Source organism: Puccinia triticina, chromosome 10A (genome assembly GCF_026914185.1).
Source record: "Puccinia triticina chromosome 10A, complete sequence".
Taxonomy (NCBI): domain Eukaryota; kingdom Fungi; phylum Basidiomycota; class Pucciniomycetes; order Pucciniales; family Pucciniaceae; genus Puccinia; species Puccinia triticina.
Window position 1 is genome coordinate 3831246 of NC_070567.1, and position 20035 is coordinate 3851280.

Genomic DNA, 20035 nt, shown 5'->3' on the forward strand with positions numbered 1-20035 from the left:
TCCTGAATGACAATCCTCTTATCAAAATTTTCATGTATTTTACTTTTCAGACATCTGGCTCAACTATCTTGAAAAAAATACTTTGAAAATCAGAATAAAAAGCAAAACAATTGTGATGTTGAGCACATCACTAACTTTCATTCAGATTTCATCTTGTATCTGCATAGTGCACTGACCCAACCCTTTTGGTAGCCAATCAAAGCTACCTAGCTTGATCAGGCCTACAATGACATGATCTATGATCTTGGCGCTGAGGCACCAACAGCAGGAAGATAATGAGCCCCAAAGAGAGAACATAGATCTCTGTTGATAAAAAGAAGAGGTACACAAAATTTTAAAACACTGTATCAGCAAATAGACCTTGGAATGAGTGCACACAGGCGGTTATATTTTGATCTGGCATAAATTCCAAGATACTCAAAGAAATTGATGTTTTAAAAAAGCTAAATAGGGATGAAAATGGAGGTGAGGGGGCTGGTAATTATATCAGAAGGAGGGGAACATGGAGGTTTGTCATTTATCAGAAACTTGTAAGCTTTCTTTTATCACTCTAGAAATATATTTCTCTGCATATATCACTCTACCTTTAACTTCCAAGCCTTGACCCATCTCACAGGGTCTGAAGGGCTTCTGCCTTACCTTTATTACCCTCATCCCTCACTTTTCTGCTCTTGCTCAGTAGGATTGGCATACACCTCAAACCCATTAGTGTTAAAGCCATCTAATTCAAAGATTCCATCAGCCACACCCTTTTCTTTTTCTGAGTATAAACCTCTCTCCATCAGCATTAGTCAAGAGGGCAGCCTCACTTACACCTTTAGCCTCTTCTGCATTATTAGTAGTGTAGTTGACTATTTCCCCTCACGGCTCTTTCCTTTTTAGTTACTGGGAGCGCTGAAGGAGGCGGCATAGGTCCAAGTAGCTGCGGCAAGTAGATGAATGCACAACACCACACCCAGAGAGGTAAGGTGTTACCGGCAGGGCGCGCAGTAAGTTACTGCGCATGACTGCCGTAGGCTGCAGATGGCACCAAAACCTATTTGATCTAGCAACAGGTACCAGCGGGAAACACAGAGCAAGAGGAGACCTTCACTCAACAAACCCGTCAGCCCTCCGTATTGCCACTCACTGTTTTTGTAGGAAGGAACAAAAATTTTGCCCCACCCGCCCTTTGGGCTCAGAGCTTGGGGATTCCCAGTGAATCCCAGGCGAGGGAAGAGAAAACCATCGCAACAATGGAATCTCATGTTATTTTTTACTCCAAGGAGCCTCTCTTAAATCCAGCCAGTAAGGAGGCAAAAGGAAGAGAGAGGAGGAAAGGAACTGGCACCTTCCCCCATTTAACCCATACTTGGATGGCTTGGGGAGCGCAGGAAGCTCCCGGTTCACCCTAGACAACAAAGTAGTTGTTGAAAAAGTCTAACACACAAAGAAACCAATGAAGCAAGCTTCAAAGGTTTAAATCCAAAGTCTACGTTTAGCGGCGGATTGGATGAAGTTCACCTTTCACTTGCCTGTACACAAACCAGGGTGAATCTTTTGCAATCTCTATAGAGTGCCAGCACTTGTTGTTTTTTGTAGAATGCTTGGAGAATTTCACAAATATTTTTGTTTTGTTTGTCCCATAATTTTAACGTTTGAGTGCGAGCTGCGCAAAGCTAAAATATTACACTCACCTGTTAAGTGTGATCACATTTAAGCTCCATCACACCCACCTACTGTGAATGATTCTCCACTGACCCAACCAACCCAACCCTGCTAGATTTCAACTGTGTAAAGTTTGTAATTCATGAATTTCATACTTCATCCAATTTTGATGTTGTTTCCAACTCAAGCTGATCTCATCTGTAACTCAATAAGGTGAAAAAACAGACTTTTGCCTTGATCATGAATCAAGTTCAACTCAACTTGAATCATATTTAAAAGCTCAGGTGACTCTGGGCTCACATGATGGGTTACTGTCACAATTTGTGGGTGGAACAACCATAATTCTTCCACAGGATACCATGATGGCAGATCCCAAATTTCAGCTGGATAATTGCAGCAGGATAATTATTTCTAGATCCAGCCTGTTCCAGGGCATAGGTTTTGATTTCATTGAGGTTTAATTGAACTTCAGGAGTCATAAAGCCCAAAATTTAATAATATCCCTGTAATGACATGTCAGATCCCCCTCAGCAGGCTAATGTTTGCATGTCAGCCCACTGAGAGTGATCCCTCTTGGAGAGCCAGTATATGTATTCCAGCGCGCCAAGAGGGGATTCCTCTCTGCAGGCTGGTATACAGGTGGACTGTTGCTTGTGAGGCATGTTGACCATGATTTTTGGCCCAATATCAGGATGGAAAGTCCCCTGCAAAGGACAGTTCATCAAGGGGAGCTGTATATCCTCTTGATGACCAGCTGTGTTGGTCATTGAGGATATTTACATCTCCTTGTGGTGGACTGTGCCATGTGTGACATTTCCACTGTGATGTTTGGCCAAATCTCAGGGTGGACAGTACCCTGCAAATTACAGGTCATTGAGGGGAGTTTTGTATCCTCTTGAATACCAGCTGTAACAGTCATTGAGGAGAGTTGAATCCACTGGATGGCCACTACAGCTGCTTAAATGATGTGGAGTTTTAATGTAATTTCCTTCAATGACCACCTGTAGCAGTCATCAAGGTGATTTAAAACCCCTCCCAATGACCAGCTCTACCTGTCACCTGGAGGAGTTGTAACTCCTCCCAATGACAAGTACTGACCAACCATCAAGGGTACAACTCCCCTTGATGACTGGCACAGGTGGTCATCAAAATCAGTTACAACTTGGAATCAATTACATAGCTGTACCGTTCATTGGAACTCCCTTCAATGACCAGTCAGTGCTGTTTATCAGGGGTATTCACAACTCCCCTTGATGACTGGCACATCTGGTCATCAAAGGGAATTGGGAGTTACAACTCTGTTTGTTTGCCAGCTTGATCAGTTGTCAAGGGAAGTTGTCACTACCCTTGATAACCGGTACTGACTCTGAATTGTGAGGAGTTGTCACTCACTTTTATGAACACCATTACCAGTTGTTGATAAGAAATTTCACTCCTTCAAACAGCCAGTGACACTGTTCATTGAGCAGACTTTTGACTCCTGTTGATGTCTGAGAAGTACCAGTCATCAAGGGGAGTGACAACTCCTCCCAATGACTGGAAAATATGTTCATCAAGCAGATCTTTAACTCCCTTCAATTAACAGCTGTACCAGTCATCAAGGGGAGCTGTAACTCCCCCAATTCCCGGTACTGCTGTAATAATACTTTCTACAACTAGCAAGAGAGGGAAGAAAAGATAACAGGAAACAAGGCTTACCTAGTTTTGGCAGAGAGAGAAAGTTTTTATTCCAGCAAAGCTGGATGGGGGAGGGTAAATATCTACCTAAGTATGCAGTGGAGGATGAATGAGTGAAATGTACTATGAAACCTTTGTGAAGTCCGCAGTATGCATGATCTTTAAAAGCCAATACAAATTTTACCATCAACATGCATCCAGTAAAGCAGTAAATTCTGGATGGCATGATGCTCCAAAGTAAGGGCGGGAATGATAAGATTATGGTCTGACACTCTATCAAGAGTGCAAAAGATTCCCCACTGGTGAAAATGCAAGGGGAAATCAAAAAAAAAAAATTGTTTACCATACTCAAAAGAATTTCCAGAAAGTGGTCACTAAGAGAAAACCTCAAGAAACTTCTCCCAGTTGACTTGCACTTCACACACAAGCTTTTCTGCCTTTGCTGTATTCCCTTTTTTGGATGGTTTCTTTGAAGAAATAAAACACTGGAGGACTTCCCATCAATCTGGAATGAATTTGGAATTACAGATTTTGCAGGAAAATCCAAGAATTTTGACTCTGGATCCCTTTGGGGAGCTTTGGGGACCTAGGCTGAATTTTCAGATTGACAGGAAATTCTCCACCATTGTGTGAAAATTTGATGATTGGTTGTTGAATGCAGGTGCAAACCTGGAGCTGAGAGCAGATTATGAGGTAAATTGTCAGGGTGCACCTCTAAACTGGTGACACCTTGAATACAGAACTAATAAATAGACAATGATTGAGTTCAGAAAAAGGAAAACAAACTCAACTCATCCGCAGAGCGGGAGGAGAAAGGCCACACCTCTTCAGAGAGCTTATATTATTCCTGAATCTGCAAAGTGTTGAGATTAACAGAAGTGGGAGAGATGCATGAGATGGGCAAGGACCAAGTCCAAGTGTATATTTCAGGAAAGAATAATAATCATTCAGTGAGTGAGTAGAAATACTACTAGAGGAAGAAATGGACTAGATAAGATGGCATAAAATGTAGGTGTTTGTGGGTCTGTAGAGTAGAAGCATACCACACTATAGAGATACAATTTACCATCTCAAGAAAGATCAGATTTGTATAAATAACAAGAAGAGAAATGAAAAGTGAGATTGATAGATAAAAATCCCCAGTTGTTATTTGAAACAAGATGGGTGGGCTTGGTGCTATAAGAAAAATTTCTACAACTCTAATTTACATAAAAATCTTCCTTTGCACAGTCACTGCGTTGAAGCTTTGTTGAATTAACATATGACAGAGGGCCAGCTAATCCACCTGCTCCCTTCAAGTTTGCACATGTCAACTGATGGCAGTTGCAAGACTTTTTCTTGTAGTGTGGTAGCCCAGATACTTCATACCAGTCGTGGCTGGACTGACTTGGAGTTGGTGTCAACCAAGTTGGTGTGCAATCTTCATGGCTCATGGCCAGGCCAAGGAGCTCATGTCCCAGCACATGCACAGACAGGGTTGAAACTTGAATTTACCAAACTTAGCCAAGTCCCTCGATTGGAGGTACATGAGTGCTGTTGCAAAGCAACCCTCCCAAGGAGGGACTTACACCTAACCTTGCAAGACAGGAGGCAGCAGAACTCTGCTTTCATCATTTTTCACCTTTATCTCTGTAGAGGCTATGTATATGTACCATCACACTTGAGGTCAAGTGAGCTGGTGCATGGAATGGCCCAGCATCCAAGCATTGCCCCCAATCTTTTTTATGTATTTTTAGAACCAAGACCTGACTTTTACACAACTACCAAACAGTGGCTTAACTTTGACAAGCGTCCAAAGTATTGTTTTACCAGGGACATGGTTGACCTCCAAAAACCCATAGGTTCCACTTTTTTTCTTTTGGGATTGTTCTGAAGGGATCTTCTCTCCTGCTCAAGTCTTAAGGCGTGGACACACAATGATTGCATCAAAGCCAAACGATTCCTTAACGCAACTTGAAAGCTTTTCCCTGACATTCAATCTTGCGCGGAATCACAATCATGAGCCGGGCCCGTGGCCTGTGGCGGATCCAACATCTCTTGCACCCTTTTGTAACCCATACACTGATTAACGGTACACGTGCTACAATTTCCTTACTTCCATCAATGGTCTAGCAGGACCCTGGAAACCCCCTATAGAGGTGGTTAACCAAAAATCCAAGATTTGGCCAAAATTCATACATTTTCACAAGGCATTCATACCGGTTTTGTGCGTAGCCTCAGGGCTCTGCCCAAAAATCCATACAAATTTGGTGCGTACCCTTTTTTTTTTGGCCCAGAAACCCCACAGCAGGCCTTTTTGCGCAGCCAGCTTGCCGTTCTTTTCACTGCATAGCATCTTATAGGCAGCTGTAGCATTTGAAGTCAAAAAAAATAAAAAACAATTAGATTAAAAACCACAAAAGATCAATTGTGACTGTTTTAATTGGGAGCTTGCCTGCATTCCAAGAGGGGTGACCACGAGCTTTCTTCAAGTACTCAAGCACAACTTCAATGCCAAACTTTCCACACCTGAGATTTTATTTGCAGTTTTCAACACCAAAGACCACATCCATGCTTTCATTCACAACATACCACATTCCCTCATCTTCTTCATCTTCAGGGATTATTGCACGAGAGCTAAACTGCCAAAAGATTAAGTCATTTTGTGTTCCGCAAGGTATCTGCGAATCTGATAGAGAGATTGAGAAGAATTTGTCAAACAGATCTGGAACAATAGTATTGACCAACATTTTTACAAAGATGAATTAAACTTATATGAGCTCTGATTTGCTCTGATGAGCCTGGACATGTTTCTACCTTTTTGAGAATTAGCTTGAATTTCTGTGTTTTCAAGTAGAATCTAGATTAAACAGGATTAAGCCGGCTACTGGAGGACTTCCCGTCAATCTGGGAACTCAGATTTTTCCAGATTTTGCGGGGAAATCTGGGCTCGATCATCCCAAATCCTAGATCTTCCCAGATTTCCCTGCGAAATCTGGGAAAATCTGGGTTTCCAGATCGGCGGGAAGTCCTCCACTGGAGGACTTCCCGTTGATCTGGAAAGTCAGATCTGAGCTGCCAGATTTCAGATTTCGCAGGGAAATCTAGGTCCCCGAAGATCCCCAAAGCAATCCAGAGTCCCAAATTCCAGATTTCCCTGCGAAATCTGAAAATCCAGATTTATTCAAAAATGACGGGAAGTCCTCCACTAGTTGTGGGCTCTCAAACCCCCTAGAACCCCTCCTCCTTGCCGGCGGGCAGTTGAAAAAAACAAATTGTTGGCTGGCCTTGGCTCGCTGCCGAGGGGGGGGGGGGGGGGGGGGGGGTTACCGGGGTGCTTTTCTGCTCAACCCTGAACTTTCATACAATCTTCGTTACCAACCCCCCAACCCCATGAGAAAAAAAGTACATTTTCCGTGCGTACCCTCATGCCAAAAAAAGGCCATTCATACATATTTGGTGAGCACCCTTTTTGGTTTTGGCCAAAAAAATCATACATTTTGGTTACCCACCTCTATAGGGGGTTTCCAGGGTCCTGGTCTAGCTCGTTCTCATAAATATTCAAATCCATCAAAGGCTCATCTGATGAGATTAGATGTCCATCGGTATGAATCGCGTCATTTTTGCTGACGCGTATCCTTTGGACGAAACTAGGTCTGCCTGTGATCGGCTCCCAAGACCTATCTGTCCGCACGCAGGACATTGGAAGCACCGTTCAAATTTCTGGCTCACGGCCATGAAAGGCTTGTTCAAACTTCGCACTTTTTCCCTGTAGGACGTGATCGATAAACCCCTATGTAATCTCTGGACTATGCAGACTAGACTGAGTTGGGCAACGTGTCATCATCGCCCTTGGCTGCCTGACAAAAAAAAACTTGTATCTCTCCAAGCTGGAAGGCCCCCTTACCCCTATGTGAGTCGAAGTTCGAAGTCACACTCATCGGGATCCACACTTTCTGCGCCCCCGGCACGCACGCACTGTCTGGCATCCGTTACTCCGCCATTTTTCCTGAGCTATGAAAGTACGGCTATTCCAGGGACTTCCTGCTAATCTCTTGGGAAGCAGGAACTATGGCATTTCTCACCGCCGTTTGCTACCTCTTACATACTTAATTACCACTTATGTCGACTTATGTACACTCGTAGGCCATTTATTTCCCGTTTGAAAGGGAAGTGAAGCTCTTGGTCCCAAAAACTCCAAGCCTCCTGCCCTTGGCCCCTTCCAGTCCTCATCCGTTCAGAACACAGAGCATAGCGGGCTAGGAATCAAGATTGATTTTCCGTTTGCGAATTCAGATTTAGGTTCAAGCTGATATGGCGTGTACATACAGCGACTAACCGCGTCCGCTATCGCCAGTGCGGCCAAACAGAGCCAGACGAGGCATCGCTTCATAGTTGCACTTGCAGTGCCCACATTGGAAGGATCTGCTTTCGCACACAACTCCGGTGGGCCTTTTGCTTCCAAGTTCCCTGATGAACCGGGACGAACCTTCAAGTTTTTCCCAGTCCTTATGCCGTAAGTACATACATATCCGTATGTACTCATGTAGTTACACCGCAAGAATGGCGGACAGCACAAAAGTTCTTCCGGGTGAGTCTGGGTGAGTGGTGCTGACTGGTGGAGGACTGAAAGCGCTGTCTTCCAGCTTTGACTTGGAAAACACGAATCCATGCATTTACAGTTGTTTATAGGAATCACACGTCAACAATTCTCCTTTTTCCTCCTTGATCACTGAAAATATGTATATGTATGTGGGAAGTTTAATTACATAGATGATATCGCCCCCTAGAGGGTCTGTCACTGCCGCGTGTTTCTTGAATAGGTTGGCTTCGTCCGCCCTTATATTGTGTGTTCTTGGTTACGTTGTTCCCCACATCCCTCGAACGACAACAACCCTGCAGTGTCCGCTCGATTTTCTCAGTCTCCACAGGTCACCATAGGGGTACCAAACCTGGTGCATCCTCACTCAAGCCTCCAAGATACATACTTAGACAACTAAATCAGCTCTGCCCAATTTTCTGGCTCCGGATTCACAAACCATTTTTGCCTTCCCGTCGCCTAGACCTCAGTTTCATCATCGCAGTATTGTCTTGGTCTGCTTCTCCTGACCAACTTCTCCGTCCCGTGTCGAATCCTGCCAACGCCTTCAGGATATTTGAGGCAGCATCACGCCATCCATCTAAATAAATAAACTGAAGAAAACGCTGTCACAACGGCCAATGGTTAGAAAAAACTTGACCCAGAAATCTGATTGAATCCCCCGACAAATTTCCCTGCACGACGATTCTCCCTCCGTCGACTTCCTAACAGATCTTGTTTGAATTGATTAAACAACCCCCCACGATTTCCTATCGTATTCTCAGGAGAGGTCGATAGTTTTTGTGCTAGCTCTGCACTATGGCCTCGCCGACCAGACCTTCGCCTGCGGCCGCACACATGCCAATGGTAATGCCGGATTATGAACTCAACGAGAACATTGGCGATTTCTTGGGTTATCTGACTCTGGCTGTTCTTGGTGTAAGTCAGGGATCGTGAAGTTGCTGAAGCTGTAGACAAGCAGATAAGCATTCTCATTAGTATAAACTTGGAAAAGCTTAAGTTAGCGATGAAATAGTTTTTCATCTCTGGCTAGTGTCGCATTTCACTCCAAATCTGAGTTCCGCTGGCGGCGAATAGCGAAAGAGTATTTGATAAAAGACAAACATACTGAAACTGGTTCTATCCCGCCTTAATTTTTATTCCCTACTTAGCTCATAGCGTTGCTACGATTGCCAAGTTTTATCAAATATCGATTTAGCGCAACTTCGCGGCCAGCTTCGTTCGCAACTAAAGGCTACTTGCTGTCCAAAAATCGCAATGAAACCGAATCAAAAGCTACTCAACCTTTCGCCAGTGGCAGCCCATTGATGAGGGCTAAATTGACTTCGATCAAGCTATATAATCTCAAAGTCCCTTATCTTGGTTCTTTGCTGAATCAGTTCAATCTAGGAAATTGTCTGTTTCTTCTGGTCAGTTGCGCGACTCTCCCATGGATTTCATTGTATTATCTCCCGCAGAAAATCTCCATCCAATCCTGATCTATTCTATTGTTTTGGGGATCAAACAGATCTACTTGGTCCTTTTGGTAGTCCTCTCGCTCTATAGGAACACTGATGGAGTAACGAGCCTTAAGAACTACAAAAGATTTGGTTTTATTGCGATTTCACAATTTCCGCTGCTATTCGTGTTGTCAATGAAGAATTCACCTTTGAGTTACATTACTGGTGTTGGTTACGAACGACTGAATTTCGTCCACCGGTCTGTTGCGAGAATCATCTTCATATTCGGTAAGTTGATTATTCATTAATCTTAGGGAAGAATTCTTAACGATTAAACAGAAACTGTTTTGAATCTTTGAATAACGCTGCTCGCGTCTTTTAATTTCCAAAGCCATTATCCATGGAGCCTTACAAATGAAGTTGCAATATGATTTTACGCGCGAGATTCATTTCAAGAAAGCTTCGCGAAGAGGATTAATTGCACTTTGCTTGCTTGCATTCCTCAATCTCATGGGGTCCAGGGTCTTCCGTAACTGCTGTTATCAAGTCTTCTTAACATTTCACGTGTTCGGGTGAGTAAAAAACACGCTTTCTCTTTCCCTCGAGTTGATTTATTGAGACGTACCCATTGATTGTTATGCTCCCTCTTACCGTCCTACAGTTATATCACGTTGATTGTGATGCTTTGGTTACACACGGAATGCACCAGACCAGTGAAGCAATTTTGACCTAATGAAAAAGCCAAAACATTGAATTTTTGCTGATCTTAACCGCCAACTGTCTGTAGTTTTTGGCGGCTTGTATTGCGTTCCTCGTTCTGGATAACCTGCTCAAGATTGTAAAATCAAGATTCAAGCTTGCTACATTTACTGCCATGCCAGGTGGCTTAACCAGGATCGAGGTTAAAGGTATTAATGATGGCTGGCGCGCAGGTAAGTAATCTACCTTGCGCATATCTTTCATGCACGGTCTTTTCCGAAATGAGTCCGTCATCTGCATCCAGTGGCTAAAAATACTATTTTATCGTTCTTTCGACAGGCCAACATGTGTTCTTGAGAGTTCTAAAAGGGCGCCAAATATTTGAGAAGGTAAACACCTCTGCGCTTCGAAATGTTAATCCGAATCAAAACTGAGAACCACATCTTCTCGCGTTAAAACGTGCAGCACCCCTTCACAATTGCAAACGCACCTAATTCATCAACTCCATATGGGTCAGTTGCTTATTGCCGCGATCATGGTTTTAGGAGGGCTGAGACTGACTTTCGATAAGCGGTTCAGGTCAACCGACCATTTGCTCATTGTGGCAAAAGCGGCCGGCGATTTCACTGAGGTAAGTGACCGCTTCACATCTTGCATTTTGACTACGCGTTTTCCTTATCTTTGCCATCAAAAAAAGAGAATATATTCTTTGGCAGGTCAGCCACGAGAGAATAGCTCAGATAATGTGGGGTTAGAATCGAATCTACCCTCTCCAATCGAAATGAAGGACGAATCCAAAGGTTGCACCGTGATAGTCCAAGGCAATTTATCTCCTTCTGTCACTTCCTATCATGTTCTTGTGGATGGGTTAGTTGTTCTGAATTTATACCGACATCACAAGGTGGTTTTCCCCTTGCTCGTTTCTCTGCCGGTGCTGAAAGTACTTTCTCGCATTCAAACTCAATTCTCAGACCGTACGGGACCTTTTTCACCGACATGACTCGGTATCGTACAGTCCTACTAGTAAGCAAAACACATTGTCGCCATTGTCTACCTTATTTCCATACTGCTGGCCGGACCTAATCGGCTATCTGCAACCAATTGCAGTGTGCTGGGGGAAGTGGTTTCACTTATTGTATGGCAGCTCTTGAAGACGTAAGTTTTTTCCCTGGCATTCTAGCTTTCTCGATATTAAATTGCAGTGAATTTTGCCGTTACCAGGTTATCGGCCAAGCTGTTAAAAGTCGTAAAAGTATCACGAAGCAGGTTCATGTAGTTTGGAGCTTGCGGGAGCCAGGTACGTCAGGCAGCCGGGTTGATTCAAATGAACCGGCCTGGCGCGATCTGAACCTACTTTATCTTTTACCCAGATATGATCGAAAGTTTTGGCCCGGGGATGGAGGAAACAATCAGGGTTGCCCAAGCTCACGGGATCGCTGTCACAGTCAAACTATTCCTAACAAAAGCAAACAGCAATACCTTAGTTGAACGAAGTTACTTGGCATCGATGGAATTGAATTCTGCTCGGCCAAACTTCAAGGAAGTCCTCAATGAAGTCGCATTCGATGAAACTCTGGATAACGGCGGTGGATTGGGCGTGGGTGTTTGTGGACCCTCTGGCTTTGTCGAAGGATTCAGCCAAGCCGTTCTTGACTTGGATTCTGACCGAGTCCAAAGGATTGGCGGAGTCAAATTGCACACGTAAGCATATGCTTCCCGTCTCTTTTTGAGATATCCGCTTTAGAACTGGCCTTACTGAGTCTATATCGATCTCATTCCGCCAGCGAAAAATTCGGTTGGTAATAATTCTTCCAACAGTTGGAGTTGGTCTGACATGGATCAACTAAAGACCAAGTGGCAGGCTTTAGTTTGATATGTTCCCAGACAAATTCAGTCGCCACATTTTAGAACGGACCTGCCGAGTTGATTATACATTCTTTTCTTCTCTTTTGGAAATCTTTGGTAATATTTTGGCTTGCTTTAATATCTTTCACAAATCGAGAAAACAGACAACAGGATATATGACACATTTTAGCAAATAAGAACATTTTTCATGCGCTTTTACTATCTATCATCAACTCCAATGTCTTTTGTATTTTGTTTAGCTGGCTCTTTCAGGATTGATTCTCATGATTCATTAGTCTAAATCCTGTAACCAGATATTTTTCCCAACCTAACCAGCTTGGAACGTTTTTGAGATCAGCACCACTCCGCACCTTAAATGAGACGCACCAAGCTCGAGCTCATTTCAATAATTTGAGTCATGCCGGTGAATTGTGCCAAGTATCTCATAAAATCCTGCCAGAAAGAACATATGCAATAGATAGCAAAAAGGCCATGCCACAAATTCCCGCATCACAGGCCAGACAAAGATGAGTATTGTTTTGGCAAACAAGTTTTCTTGTGTTTTTCCTCTGCCAGCTTGCGTAGCACCAAGCAGGCATACGACTGCCACATCTGCGGAGGAATGGGGGTAACGGCTTGCCGAAAGAAATCCGCCACCGAAGAGTAGGTCCCTGCGACTGTCTCCGGACCCGCGGGAACGGACCCGTCGACATTGATTGGGTTGGGTTAGAAGTCGCAGGTATAACCAAGCCTCTGATGATATTAATGATACATGTGATTGCTTTGCACTTCGGGTTTGCATATCCATCATTTCTACCTATTCTCTATGTGGACCACATGTGTATGAATGTACAAGATCGGGATCCAAAAGCAGAGATATTAAGAATATAGGATTGAACAATCTTTAACCAAAACCAATCGTATATGGTGTAAATATTTTGTGTGCTCGAGTGTTTCTATGATGATGATAAAAAGAATGCTTGGTACTACGACTTCCTTACACAATTTGTTTAATAAATATATAGGTGTGTAGTGTTGTTGTTTGAGATGTGTGTGCATCCGAAGACGGATGACTACTCTCTCTTTCTTGAGAGGAATTCGAGAAGGAAGACCAAGTCATCAGGGACCCACTCATTAACGAACAAGACAGTCCTCTACCAACCGGTTACATCAAAAAGAAACGGTCCCCGGGAGGGCGGAGAATGAGAGCAGAAAGAGTGAACTGTGTTATCTTTGGCGCTACTGCAAGCAACAGGATAATTGAGCAGCTACATCCAACGTACTTTTTCGCGTCGATTGAAGTAGAGCCGGGTCTTGTAAGCAACTGAAAGACAGACAGCCAGGGCGGCGCCAGCGATGCTGACAGAAGGCACGGAGAGTCTGTTTGCCAAACTAGAGCGGAGATCGAAAGGTTTGCGGGGCTTCTGGTGTTGTAAGTCGAGGATGATTTTCTTGAGCTGGTCGATCTCGAGTCTCAGCCGCTCTCTTTCTGTCGAAGGTTTTCCGACTGAGGTGCATGTGATCGAGTCGTCAAGGATTGGGGGCAGCCAGGAAGGCGGAGTTCCTTCTGATGTTGAGACTGGTAGTGGCGGTAGACGCTGTGCTAAAGCAACCAGCTTTCGTAAGGAAGAGGGCACAAACTTGCACACCACCGCCTTCGTCACAAACGCCGGCAAGGCTGTAAAGCATAAATAGCCAGGAAGCCATGTCAGGAAGGTGAGGGCTACAAGACACCATCACAATCAAGGCGCACCACCAAAACCCGAGAGGTCAACCACCTGGGTGACACGCAGACCGCTAGAGGCAGACAGCTGCTCGATCAGATACCCGGCAAACTTGATTTCTAGCGTCGATTTTTTTGAAGGATGGGTCGTGCTACTCGAGGCTGCCAGAATCCTGATCGGTGGCTTTGAGGCTCCATCCACGTCTGACGAGCCAGGGAGTCGAAACATGCACGAGCGCATGACCAACTCTTTCGGCTGAGGGCTCGTATCAATTTACATGTGCGTCAGGAAAACAATTTGAAAGATCGGTGGAGTGTCGACATCCATTTGGATCGATGGATACTCACTTTGATCGGCCAGAAACCCTTGAGTCGAACCCATGTCACCCCGTCGCCCAAGTCCTCCCCACATTCACACATTTTGTCCCATTCCCACTGCTTGGATTCGCGTATACAGCGGACCAACTGTTCGAGAGTCAGACTGTGGTCCTCTTCGAATTCAGTCCGGACCGCATACAGGGAGTTGATGGTCCGATGTTTGAGGATCTCGATTCCAGGAGTCGGAAACACGTTGGTCCAGTCGGATGGTCGGTCGACCAATTCTTGCAAGCCCTTGGCGATACCAATCGACGTATCCGATGTCTCCTGGCCTATCTTCTTCTTCTTGTTGTCCACTGGTTCGGGTTTGGTATCTTGCTCATTGCTTTTCGATCCCGATGATGCACCGCTACTTTGGGAGGAAAACCTTTGCGAGAAGAAGTAGGTGAATATGAGCTGGAGGAGGACCAAGTGCAGTTGATCGAGCCCCAAGCGAGCTAGAGCGAAAACAAAGAACAAAAAGTCAGAGAAGCACATCTGATCGAGACAGCTGGAAAAGCGACCCAACCAGTCCAGCGAGACCGAGTGAAGGTGTAGATCGGCAGCAGGGAGAGTGTGACCAAGAAGAGCAGGTTTCGGTTGCTGGTCCGTGCGGCGTTCGGTTGCTCGATGAGCCGGGCGGTCGGCATCTTGTCTTCCGGTGGGGTTGGTCAATGGTCAACAGCCAACCTCCGCCAAGCCGACCCGGGCAGATGACGTCAGACAACAAGGGAGGCCCCGTCGGAGCCCCGAGGAGCTCAGCAATGTTCGGGGAGCCCGAGCGCATCCAGCAAGCTCCGTTCACCAGACAGCGGTTCTTGTTCCTGCCATCCACCTCAACACCACCAGTCAAAGGCCGCTTTGCCATGAACTTCACATAATTGAATCTGTGCTTGTGGGGCGCAATAAAATTACCAGAGGTAGGGACTTGCCTGCATGTCAAGGTTGTACAGCGGCAGGCCCAATAGGGAGGTTTACAGTTGAAAGTTGCAAAACTTTAGGACACATTGGAAACCAGTATTATTATTTTTTTGGAAAATTGGTAAGGTTCAAATTTCATCAGAAATAACCAATTATGGGCAGTTTGCCAAACTTTTACAATTGTGTTAATAAGTCCTGACAGCCTTGAAATTATGAGATTAGCAGTCAAGGTTAATGATGTTGTCCTCATAAATTGAGGAGGGTGCTGGGAGCTCATTCAGCTGTGGCAAATGCTAAGCATAGCAAACCATTTTCCGTAGCCCAAGGCATTGTTGCAGAGTTTTGGTTTGTTGAGGTCCACGGCGAGCAGACTCAGCAATACATACTCGAAACAATGAAGATCGATCCAAAACTTTGATGGTTATTCCCTGGATCAGAAAATTCCCAATGCCGAATCACACTTGGACTCCGGGAGGTTTCATCCTCTCCTCATGTGTGACAACTTACAAGCGCACAGACCTTGCAGCAACTCCCACACACAACAACACAAAAGAAAAGAAAGGAAAACAATTGTGAGAAATGAAAGACAAATTTGGAGCGGAGCAACTTCAGACCCTGAAACCTTGATGATTGACTGGACCAAACCTTGAACATCAAACTCCACCTGTGGCAGCCCTTGCAAACCAACCCACTAATGGACTTGAAGTAAAGATGGCAATCGGGTACCGCCCGGGCAGTACCCGGCACCCGCCGGGCGGTACTCATCAGCTTGGCGGGTACCGCCGCCGCGGGTGCCAAGTACGGGTCCAGGTATCTGATTTTGGCCGAAAAATGAGGCGGTACCCGGGTACCTCTGCTTGATACCCGCCAATATCCAATATCAGTACACCACGGGTGCAAAAAAATATTTTGAAAACCAATTTGAATGGTTTTCACAATATTTCCAATACACTCAGTCCTGGACGATTGAGGAGGCCAGAGATGCTGATCCAGGCATTTGTATTTTCCTGCATCTTGTATCCCAACAAATGAGCCCACAAGAGAAAAGCAAAGCGTGTGTGAGAGAGAAGAGACGGACCAGGACGCCTTCGCTAGAGATGGTGCCGAGGGCCGGCACACAGTTGTACATGCCAGCATCGCCGGAGGAGTCCTCGAAGGGGTGATGGCCAACAAGGGAGGAGAGGAGTTTCCAGCGGCGGAGGGCCTCGTTCCAGAGGGGATTGATGATGGGCGAGTTGTGGAGGCAACTGGGGGAATATTTTCAAGTCTCCGGTCGGAGAAAGCATCTGGGGGGATATTTCAAATATATATCAAATGGTATAAATGGCTGCGCAGCCCGCAGTCCTCGGCACGCCACAATTGAGTTTTCAGAACTGCCTGCCCATGTCAGGACAGTTCTGAGAAATATTTCCAGGAACTTCCATTTGGTTCTGGGAACCGCTCTGCCAACGTTTTTGGTTTTGATATCCTTTACACCAACCATTTTGGTTTTCAGAACCAATCCCACAACATTTGGGAAAAAGTTGTGAGATTGGTTCTGAAAACCAAATCTCTTAGAGGACGGTGGTCATTCTCTCACAAAATGGTTTTGGGAACCAAATTGGTAACCAAATGGGTTCCCAAACCAAATTCAGACCAATTTGGTCCTAAAAACCACTATCCAACCATTTTGGTTCTCAAGACCACCTTGGAAACTTTTAGTGCACCCGTGGTGTAGAGGTAATCCCTGGCCTCGGCTCCTTTTTTTGGCTGGGTATATCCCCCGCCCCGCCTCCAATCGGAGTGGGCCACACTTAAGTTCGATCCCCGCCCCCCTTCTGGATTTGAATCCAATTCCGATCACTTCCCACATCAGCCCTCCATGAGATCCCGTCGCAAAAATCAAACATCCATGTCCACCAGCTCTCGTCCGCGCAAGAGAAACCGACCCTCTATCTCCAGTTCTCCCAGCCCAGCTACCCCATCGGCTCAAGGGAGACATGTGCCTATATCAATGTCACCGCACGAGGGTGAATCAAATGACGAGAGGGGAAAATCAGATCAAACAACCAGTGCGGCACCTGGTCCTGGATCAACCCAACCGCCGACAGATCAAGAGGAGCTGTGTCAGTGTCTTGTTCTTTTTTTTCTGACCTGCTTGCTAAAGCGTGCTAATGGAATGAATCTAAATAAAACCAACAGCTCGAGCACAAAAAATAGCTAGGACCGCGGTCAGTTCTAGTTACACTTCATATGATGTCCCCGAGCTATCCAACCATCTCGACAAGCACGGCCAAAGAATGATTGCATACCCTTGTAAAGAGTGAGTTTCTTTACAAGCACACATCTCCTTACCACCCAAATCCATGCTGATGCGTCTCCTCCATCTAGGTGTGGTGTCAGGATCAATTGCCCAACAACCGACTCATCTTGTAGCAACCTCCTGAAGCATGCGGCTGTCTGTCTCAAGAAAAAACAAGCCAAGCAAGAAATGCAGACTCTTGCATCGCTTGGAGTCACAGGTACTGGAGAAATTGATGCACGCGAAGTAAGTTCTGAGTGTCCAATGTTATGTTTTTACACACTTTGACTTTTCCCTTTGAACAGGTTGCTCAAAAGTGTGCTATGTGGTGTGCGGAGGCTGCACGTCCTTTCTCGGCACTGGAAGACGAAAGCCTCAAAGGCATTTTACATCCAACTGTCCTCAAGCACTTACCCAATCGACGCACAATCTCGCGGTCTATCCATGCTCTGTACACCGCTGTACAGGAAGACTTCAAGCTCCAGTTGAAGGTGAGCAAAGATAAGTGTTGCTTTCTTACTTTTACGCTGATGCAATGTGTGTGTTTTCCACAGGACCATAACGGGGCAATGTATCTTGGAGTCAATGCTTGGCAGTCTCCAAACGGCTTCGACATTCTTGGTATTATCATCTACTGGCTTCGTCATGAGGACAGTACAAAACACAAAGTGGAATCTATGCCCCTCGACTTCATTAAACTATCACAGAGCCACACGGGCGAATACTTGGCCGAGATTGTTCAAATGGTTGTTGAGAAGTTTGGAGTCCAAGATAAGGTACGTAATTCATTTTTTTTAATTATCACCAACATGTCTCTTGAACTGATTATTCACGGAATTTCCCTAGATTTGCGGAATTGTTTCAGATAACACGTCTAACAACAAAGCAATGATCAATCAGCTCAAGTGGCCCCGCTTCAAGGGTGAACCCCAATGGATACGCTGTTTTGCGCATATCCTCAATTTGATTGCCAAGGCAATCTTGCGACCGTTTGGATCCAACAACGGTAACCGATCAAAAGAAGGGATCAATGATGCTTCAGACGATTTGGAGGATGAGTTTCATGAGGTGGAACAATCTATTAATCAGTAAGTTTTCTCTTTTTCTTTTCTAGAAACATCATTTTTGATTCATTCCATTTGAACTCTAGTCGCAGCAAAGGCCAACCCGATCCTGAGTTGGATGACAATGATAGCAGTGAATCAGATCCAGAAGAGCAAAACGAGATCAGCCAAATTGGTGATGAGCAAGAGCTAGATGCTGATGATATCGCAGATCTTAGTGACGAAGACACCAACCAAGATACTTACACAACAGAGACTTGCCGCCAAAGTCTCTCCAAGGTAAATACTATTGATTTTTAATGTTTCATAGAATACTACTTACATCAGATGTTGAACATAGTTTTGAGTGATTGCCCGGAAAATGAAAAAATCACCTGTCGATATTTGTGAAGGCCACGCAATCAATAAACCACATTCTATCCAACAAGATGTATGTACAAGGTGGAACTCAACCTACCTTCAAATCAGTAGCATTCTTTGGTGTCAGTCTGCTGTGTAAGTTGTTTCATAAATTGTTTCACATCAATGAAAAACTGAAATTTATTTCTAGCTTGGAGTGGCAGCGCGACAAAAAATATGGCCTCAGTCAAAGCCTTCAACTCGACCAATCTGATATGGCATTAGCGGAAGATTTGGCCTCGGTACTCCAGCCATTTTACAAAATCACCTTGCAAGTCTCAACAGAAAGCTCGGCACGGCTGTCACAAGTTGTGGTGTTCATTGACCAGATCACCACACACTTATCGACGGTTATTTTGGAGAAAAAATATTCACCTGCTTTGAGGAACGCCTGCCGTGCCGGTCTCCAGCTCACTAACAAGTACTATACATTAACTGACTGTTCACCTTTATACCGAATAGCAATGGGTAAGTTCAGTGTTTATTAACCGTTTGATTTGTTTTTGTTGTGACTTATGTTCATTAATCTTCCCTTCCAGTACTCCATCCCTCATTTAAAGATGAGTATTTTAAAATAGCGAAGTGGGATAAAGAATGGATCCATGAGGCTATCAGACATACCCGAGAGATGTGGGAGACTCATTACAAGCCTGAATTCAAATCCACAACAACCAAAGAACCTAGTCCAAACGCCAAAGTACGCCCCTTTCCGATCAATCCTGTCTTTATTAGAGAAATTGTGCTGATTGGTATTTTCAGCCCCAATCTGGCTTTTTATCTCAACTCGGTGCTGCATCAGCAGCACGCTCAGGTAACTCGTCAAGTGACCCACTCGACATCTGGCTTGCTGGTGCCCTGGTCTTGGATCGATCCCAACCTGTCAATGGCCTCAGTTGGTGGCTGCAACAAAAGCAAGGAGGAAACACCTATGGGGGGCTTTTAAAAATGGCCCTTGATGTCTTAAGCTGCCCAGGTATGTAGTCTTTTGCTAGCTAAATTGATGCTTGTTCCTGAAATCAACAATGGGAAGTTACTTACGTTACGTTATCCAGCGGGATTTTTGTAACGTAACTTCCCACCGTTACCAGATAACGCGTTATCGTTATCTGGTGAAATATTCCTGCGCTCTTTTGGATAACGTAACAGAGGCAAATTTCCGCCTTGATGCCGCAAAAAATAACGCCAATAACGCGCTAACCGCGTTATCTGGCGTAAAAGCCCCGTAAAATAGGCAAAAAACCCGCGTTATCCGCACGTTATCCTCCTCAGATTGCGGGGGATAACGTAACGGGTCTAATAAAACAGAAAAAAAATCAAAAAATAACGTAACTAAAACAATGCTGCCGTTAGCGCAAGGATAACGGCACCAATTTAGTTATGTTATCCGTTACTTTTTGTTACAGA

At 44.9% G+C, this 20035-nt stretch overlaps 2 protein-coding genes across 2 annotated transcripts; one reads left to right on the top strand and one right to left on the bottom strand.

The window, feature by feature from the left end:
• Positions 1 to 8701: 8701 nt before the first annotated feature.
• PtA15_10A357 (uncharacterized protein) lies at positions 8702 to 11844 on the top strand (the record flags this gene model as incomplete). The annotated part of the gene is made up of 15 exons (XM_053160523.1): positions 8702 to 8821; positions 9055 to 9312; positions 9411 to 9630; positions 9734 to 9914; positions 10004 to 10055; positions 10130 to 10274; positions 10381 to 10430; positions 10507 to 10553; positions 10621 to 10672; positions 10739 to 10908; positions 11013 to 11064; positions 11149 to 11196; positions 11263 to 11338; positions 11412 to 11742; positions 11826 to 11844. The coding sequence occupies 15 exons, from the start codon at positions 8702 to 8704 to the stop codon at positions 11842 to 11844; spliced, it is 1821 nt and encodes a 606-aa protein (XP_053024489.1).
• A 1115-nt stretch (positions 11845 to 12959) lies between these two features.
• On the bottom strand, positions 12960 to 14616 carry PtA15_10A358 (uncharacterized protein; the record flags this gene model as incomplete). The annotated part of the gene is made up of 5 exons (XM_053160524.1): positions 12960 to 13040; positions 13170 to 13564; positions 13640 to 13865; positions 13958 to 14424; positions 14496 to 14616. The coding sequence occupies 5 exons, from the start codon at positions 14614 to 14616 to the stop codon at positions 12960 to 12962; spliced, it is 1290 nt and encodes a 429-aa protein (XP_053024490.1).
• Positions 14617 to 20035: the final 5419 nt, after the last annotated feature.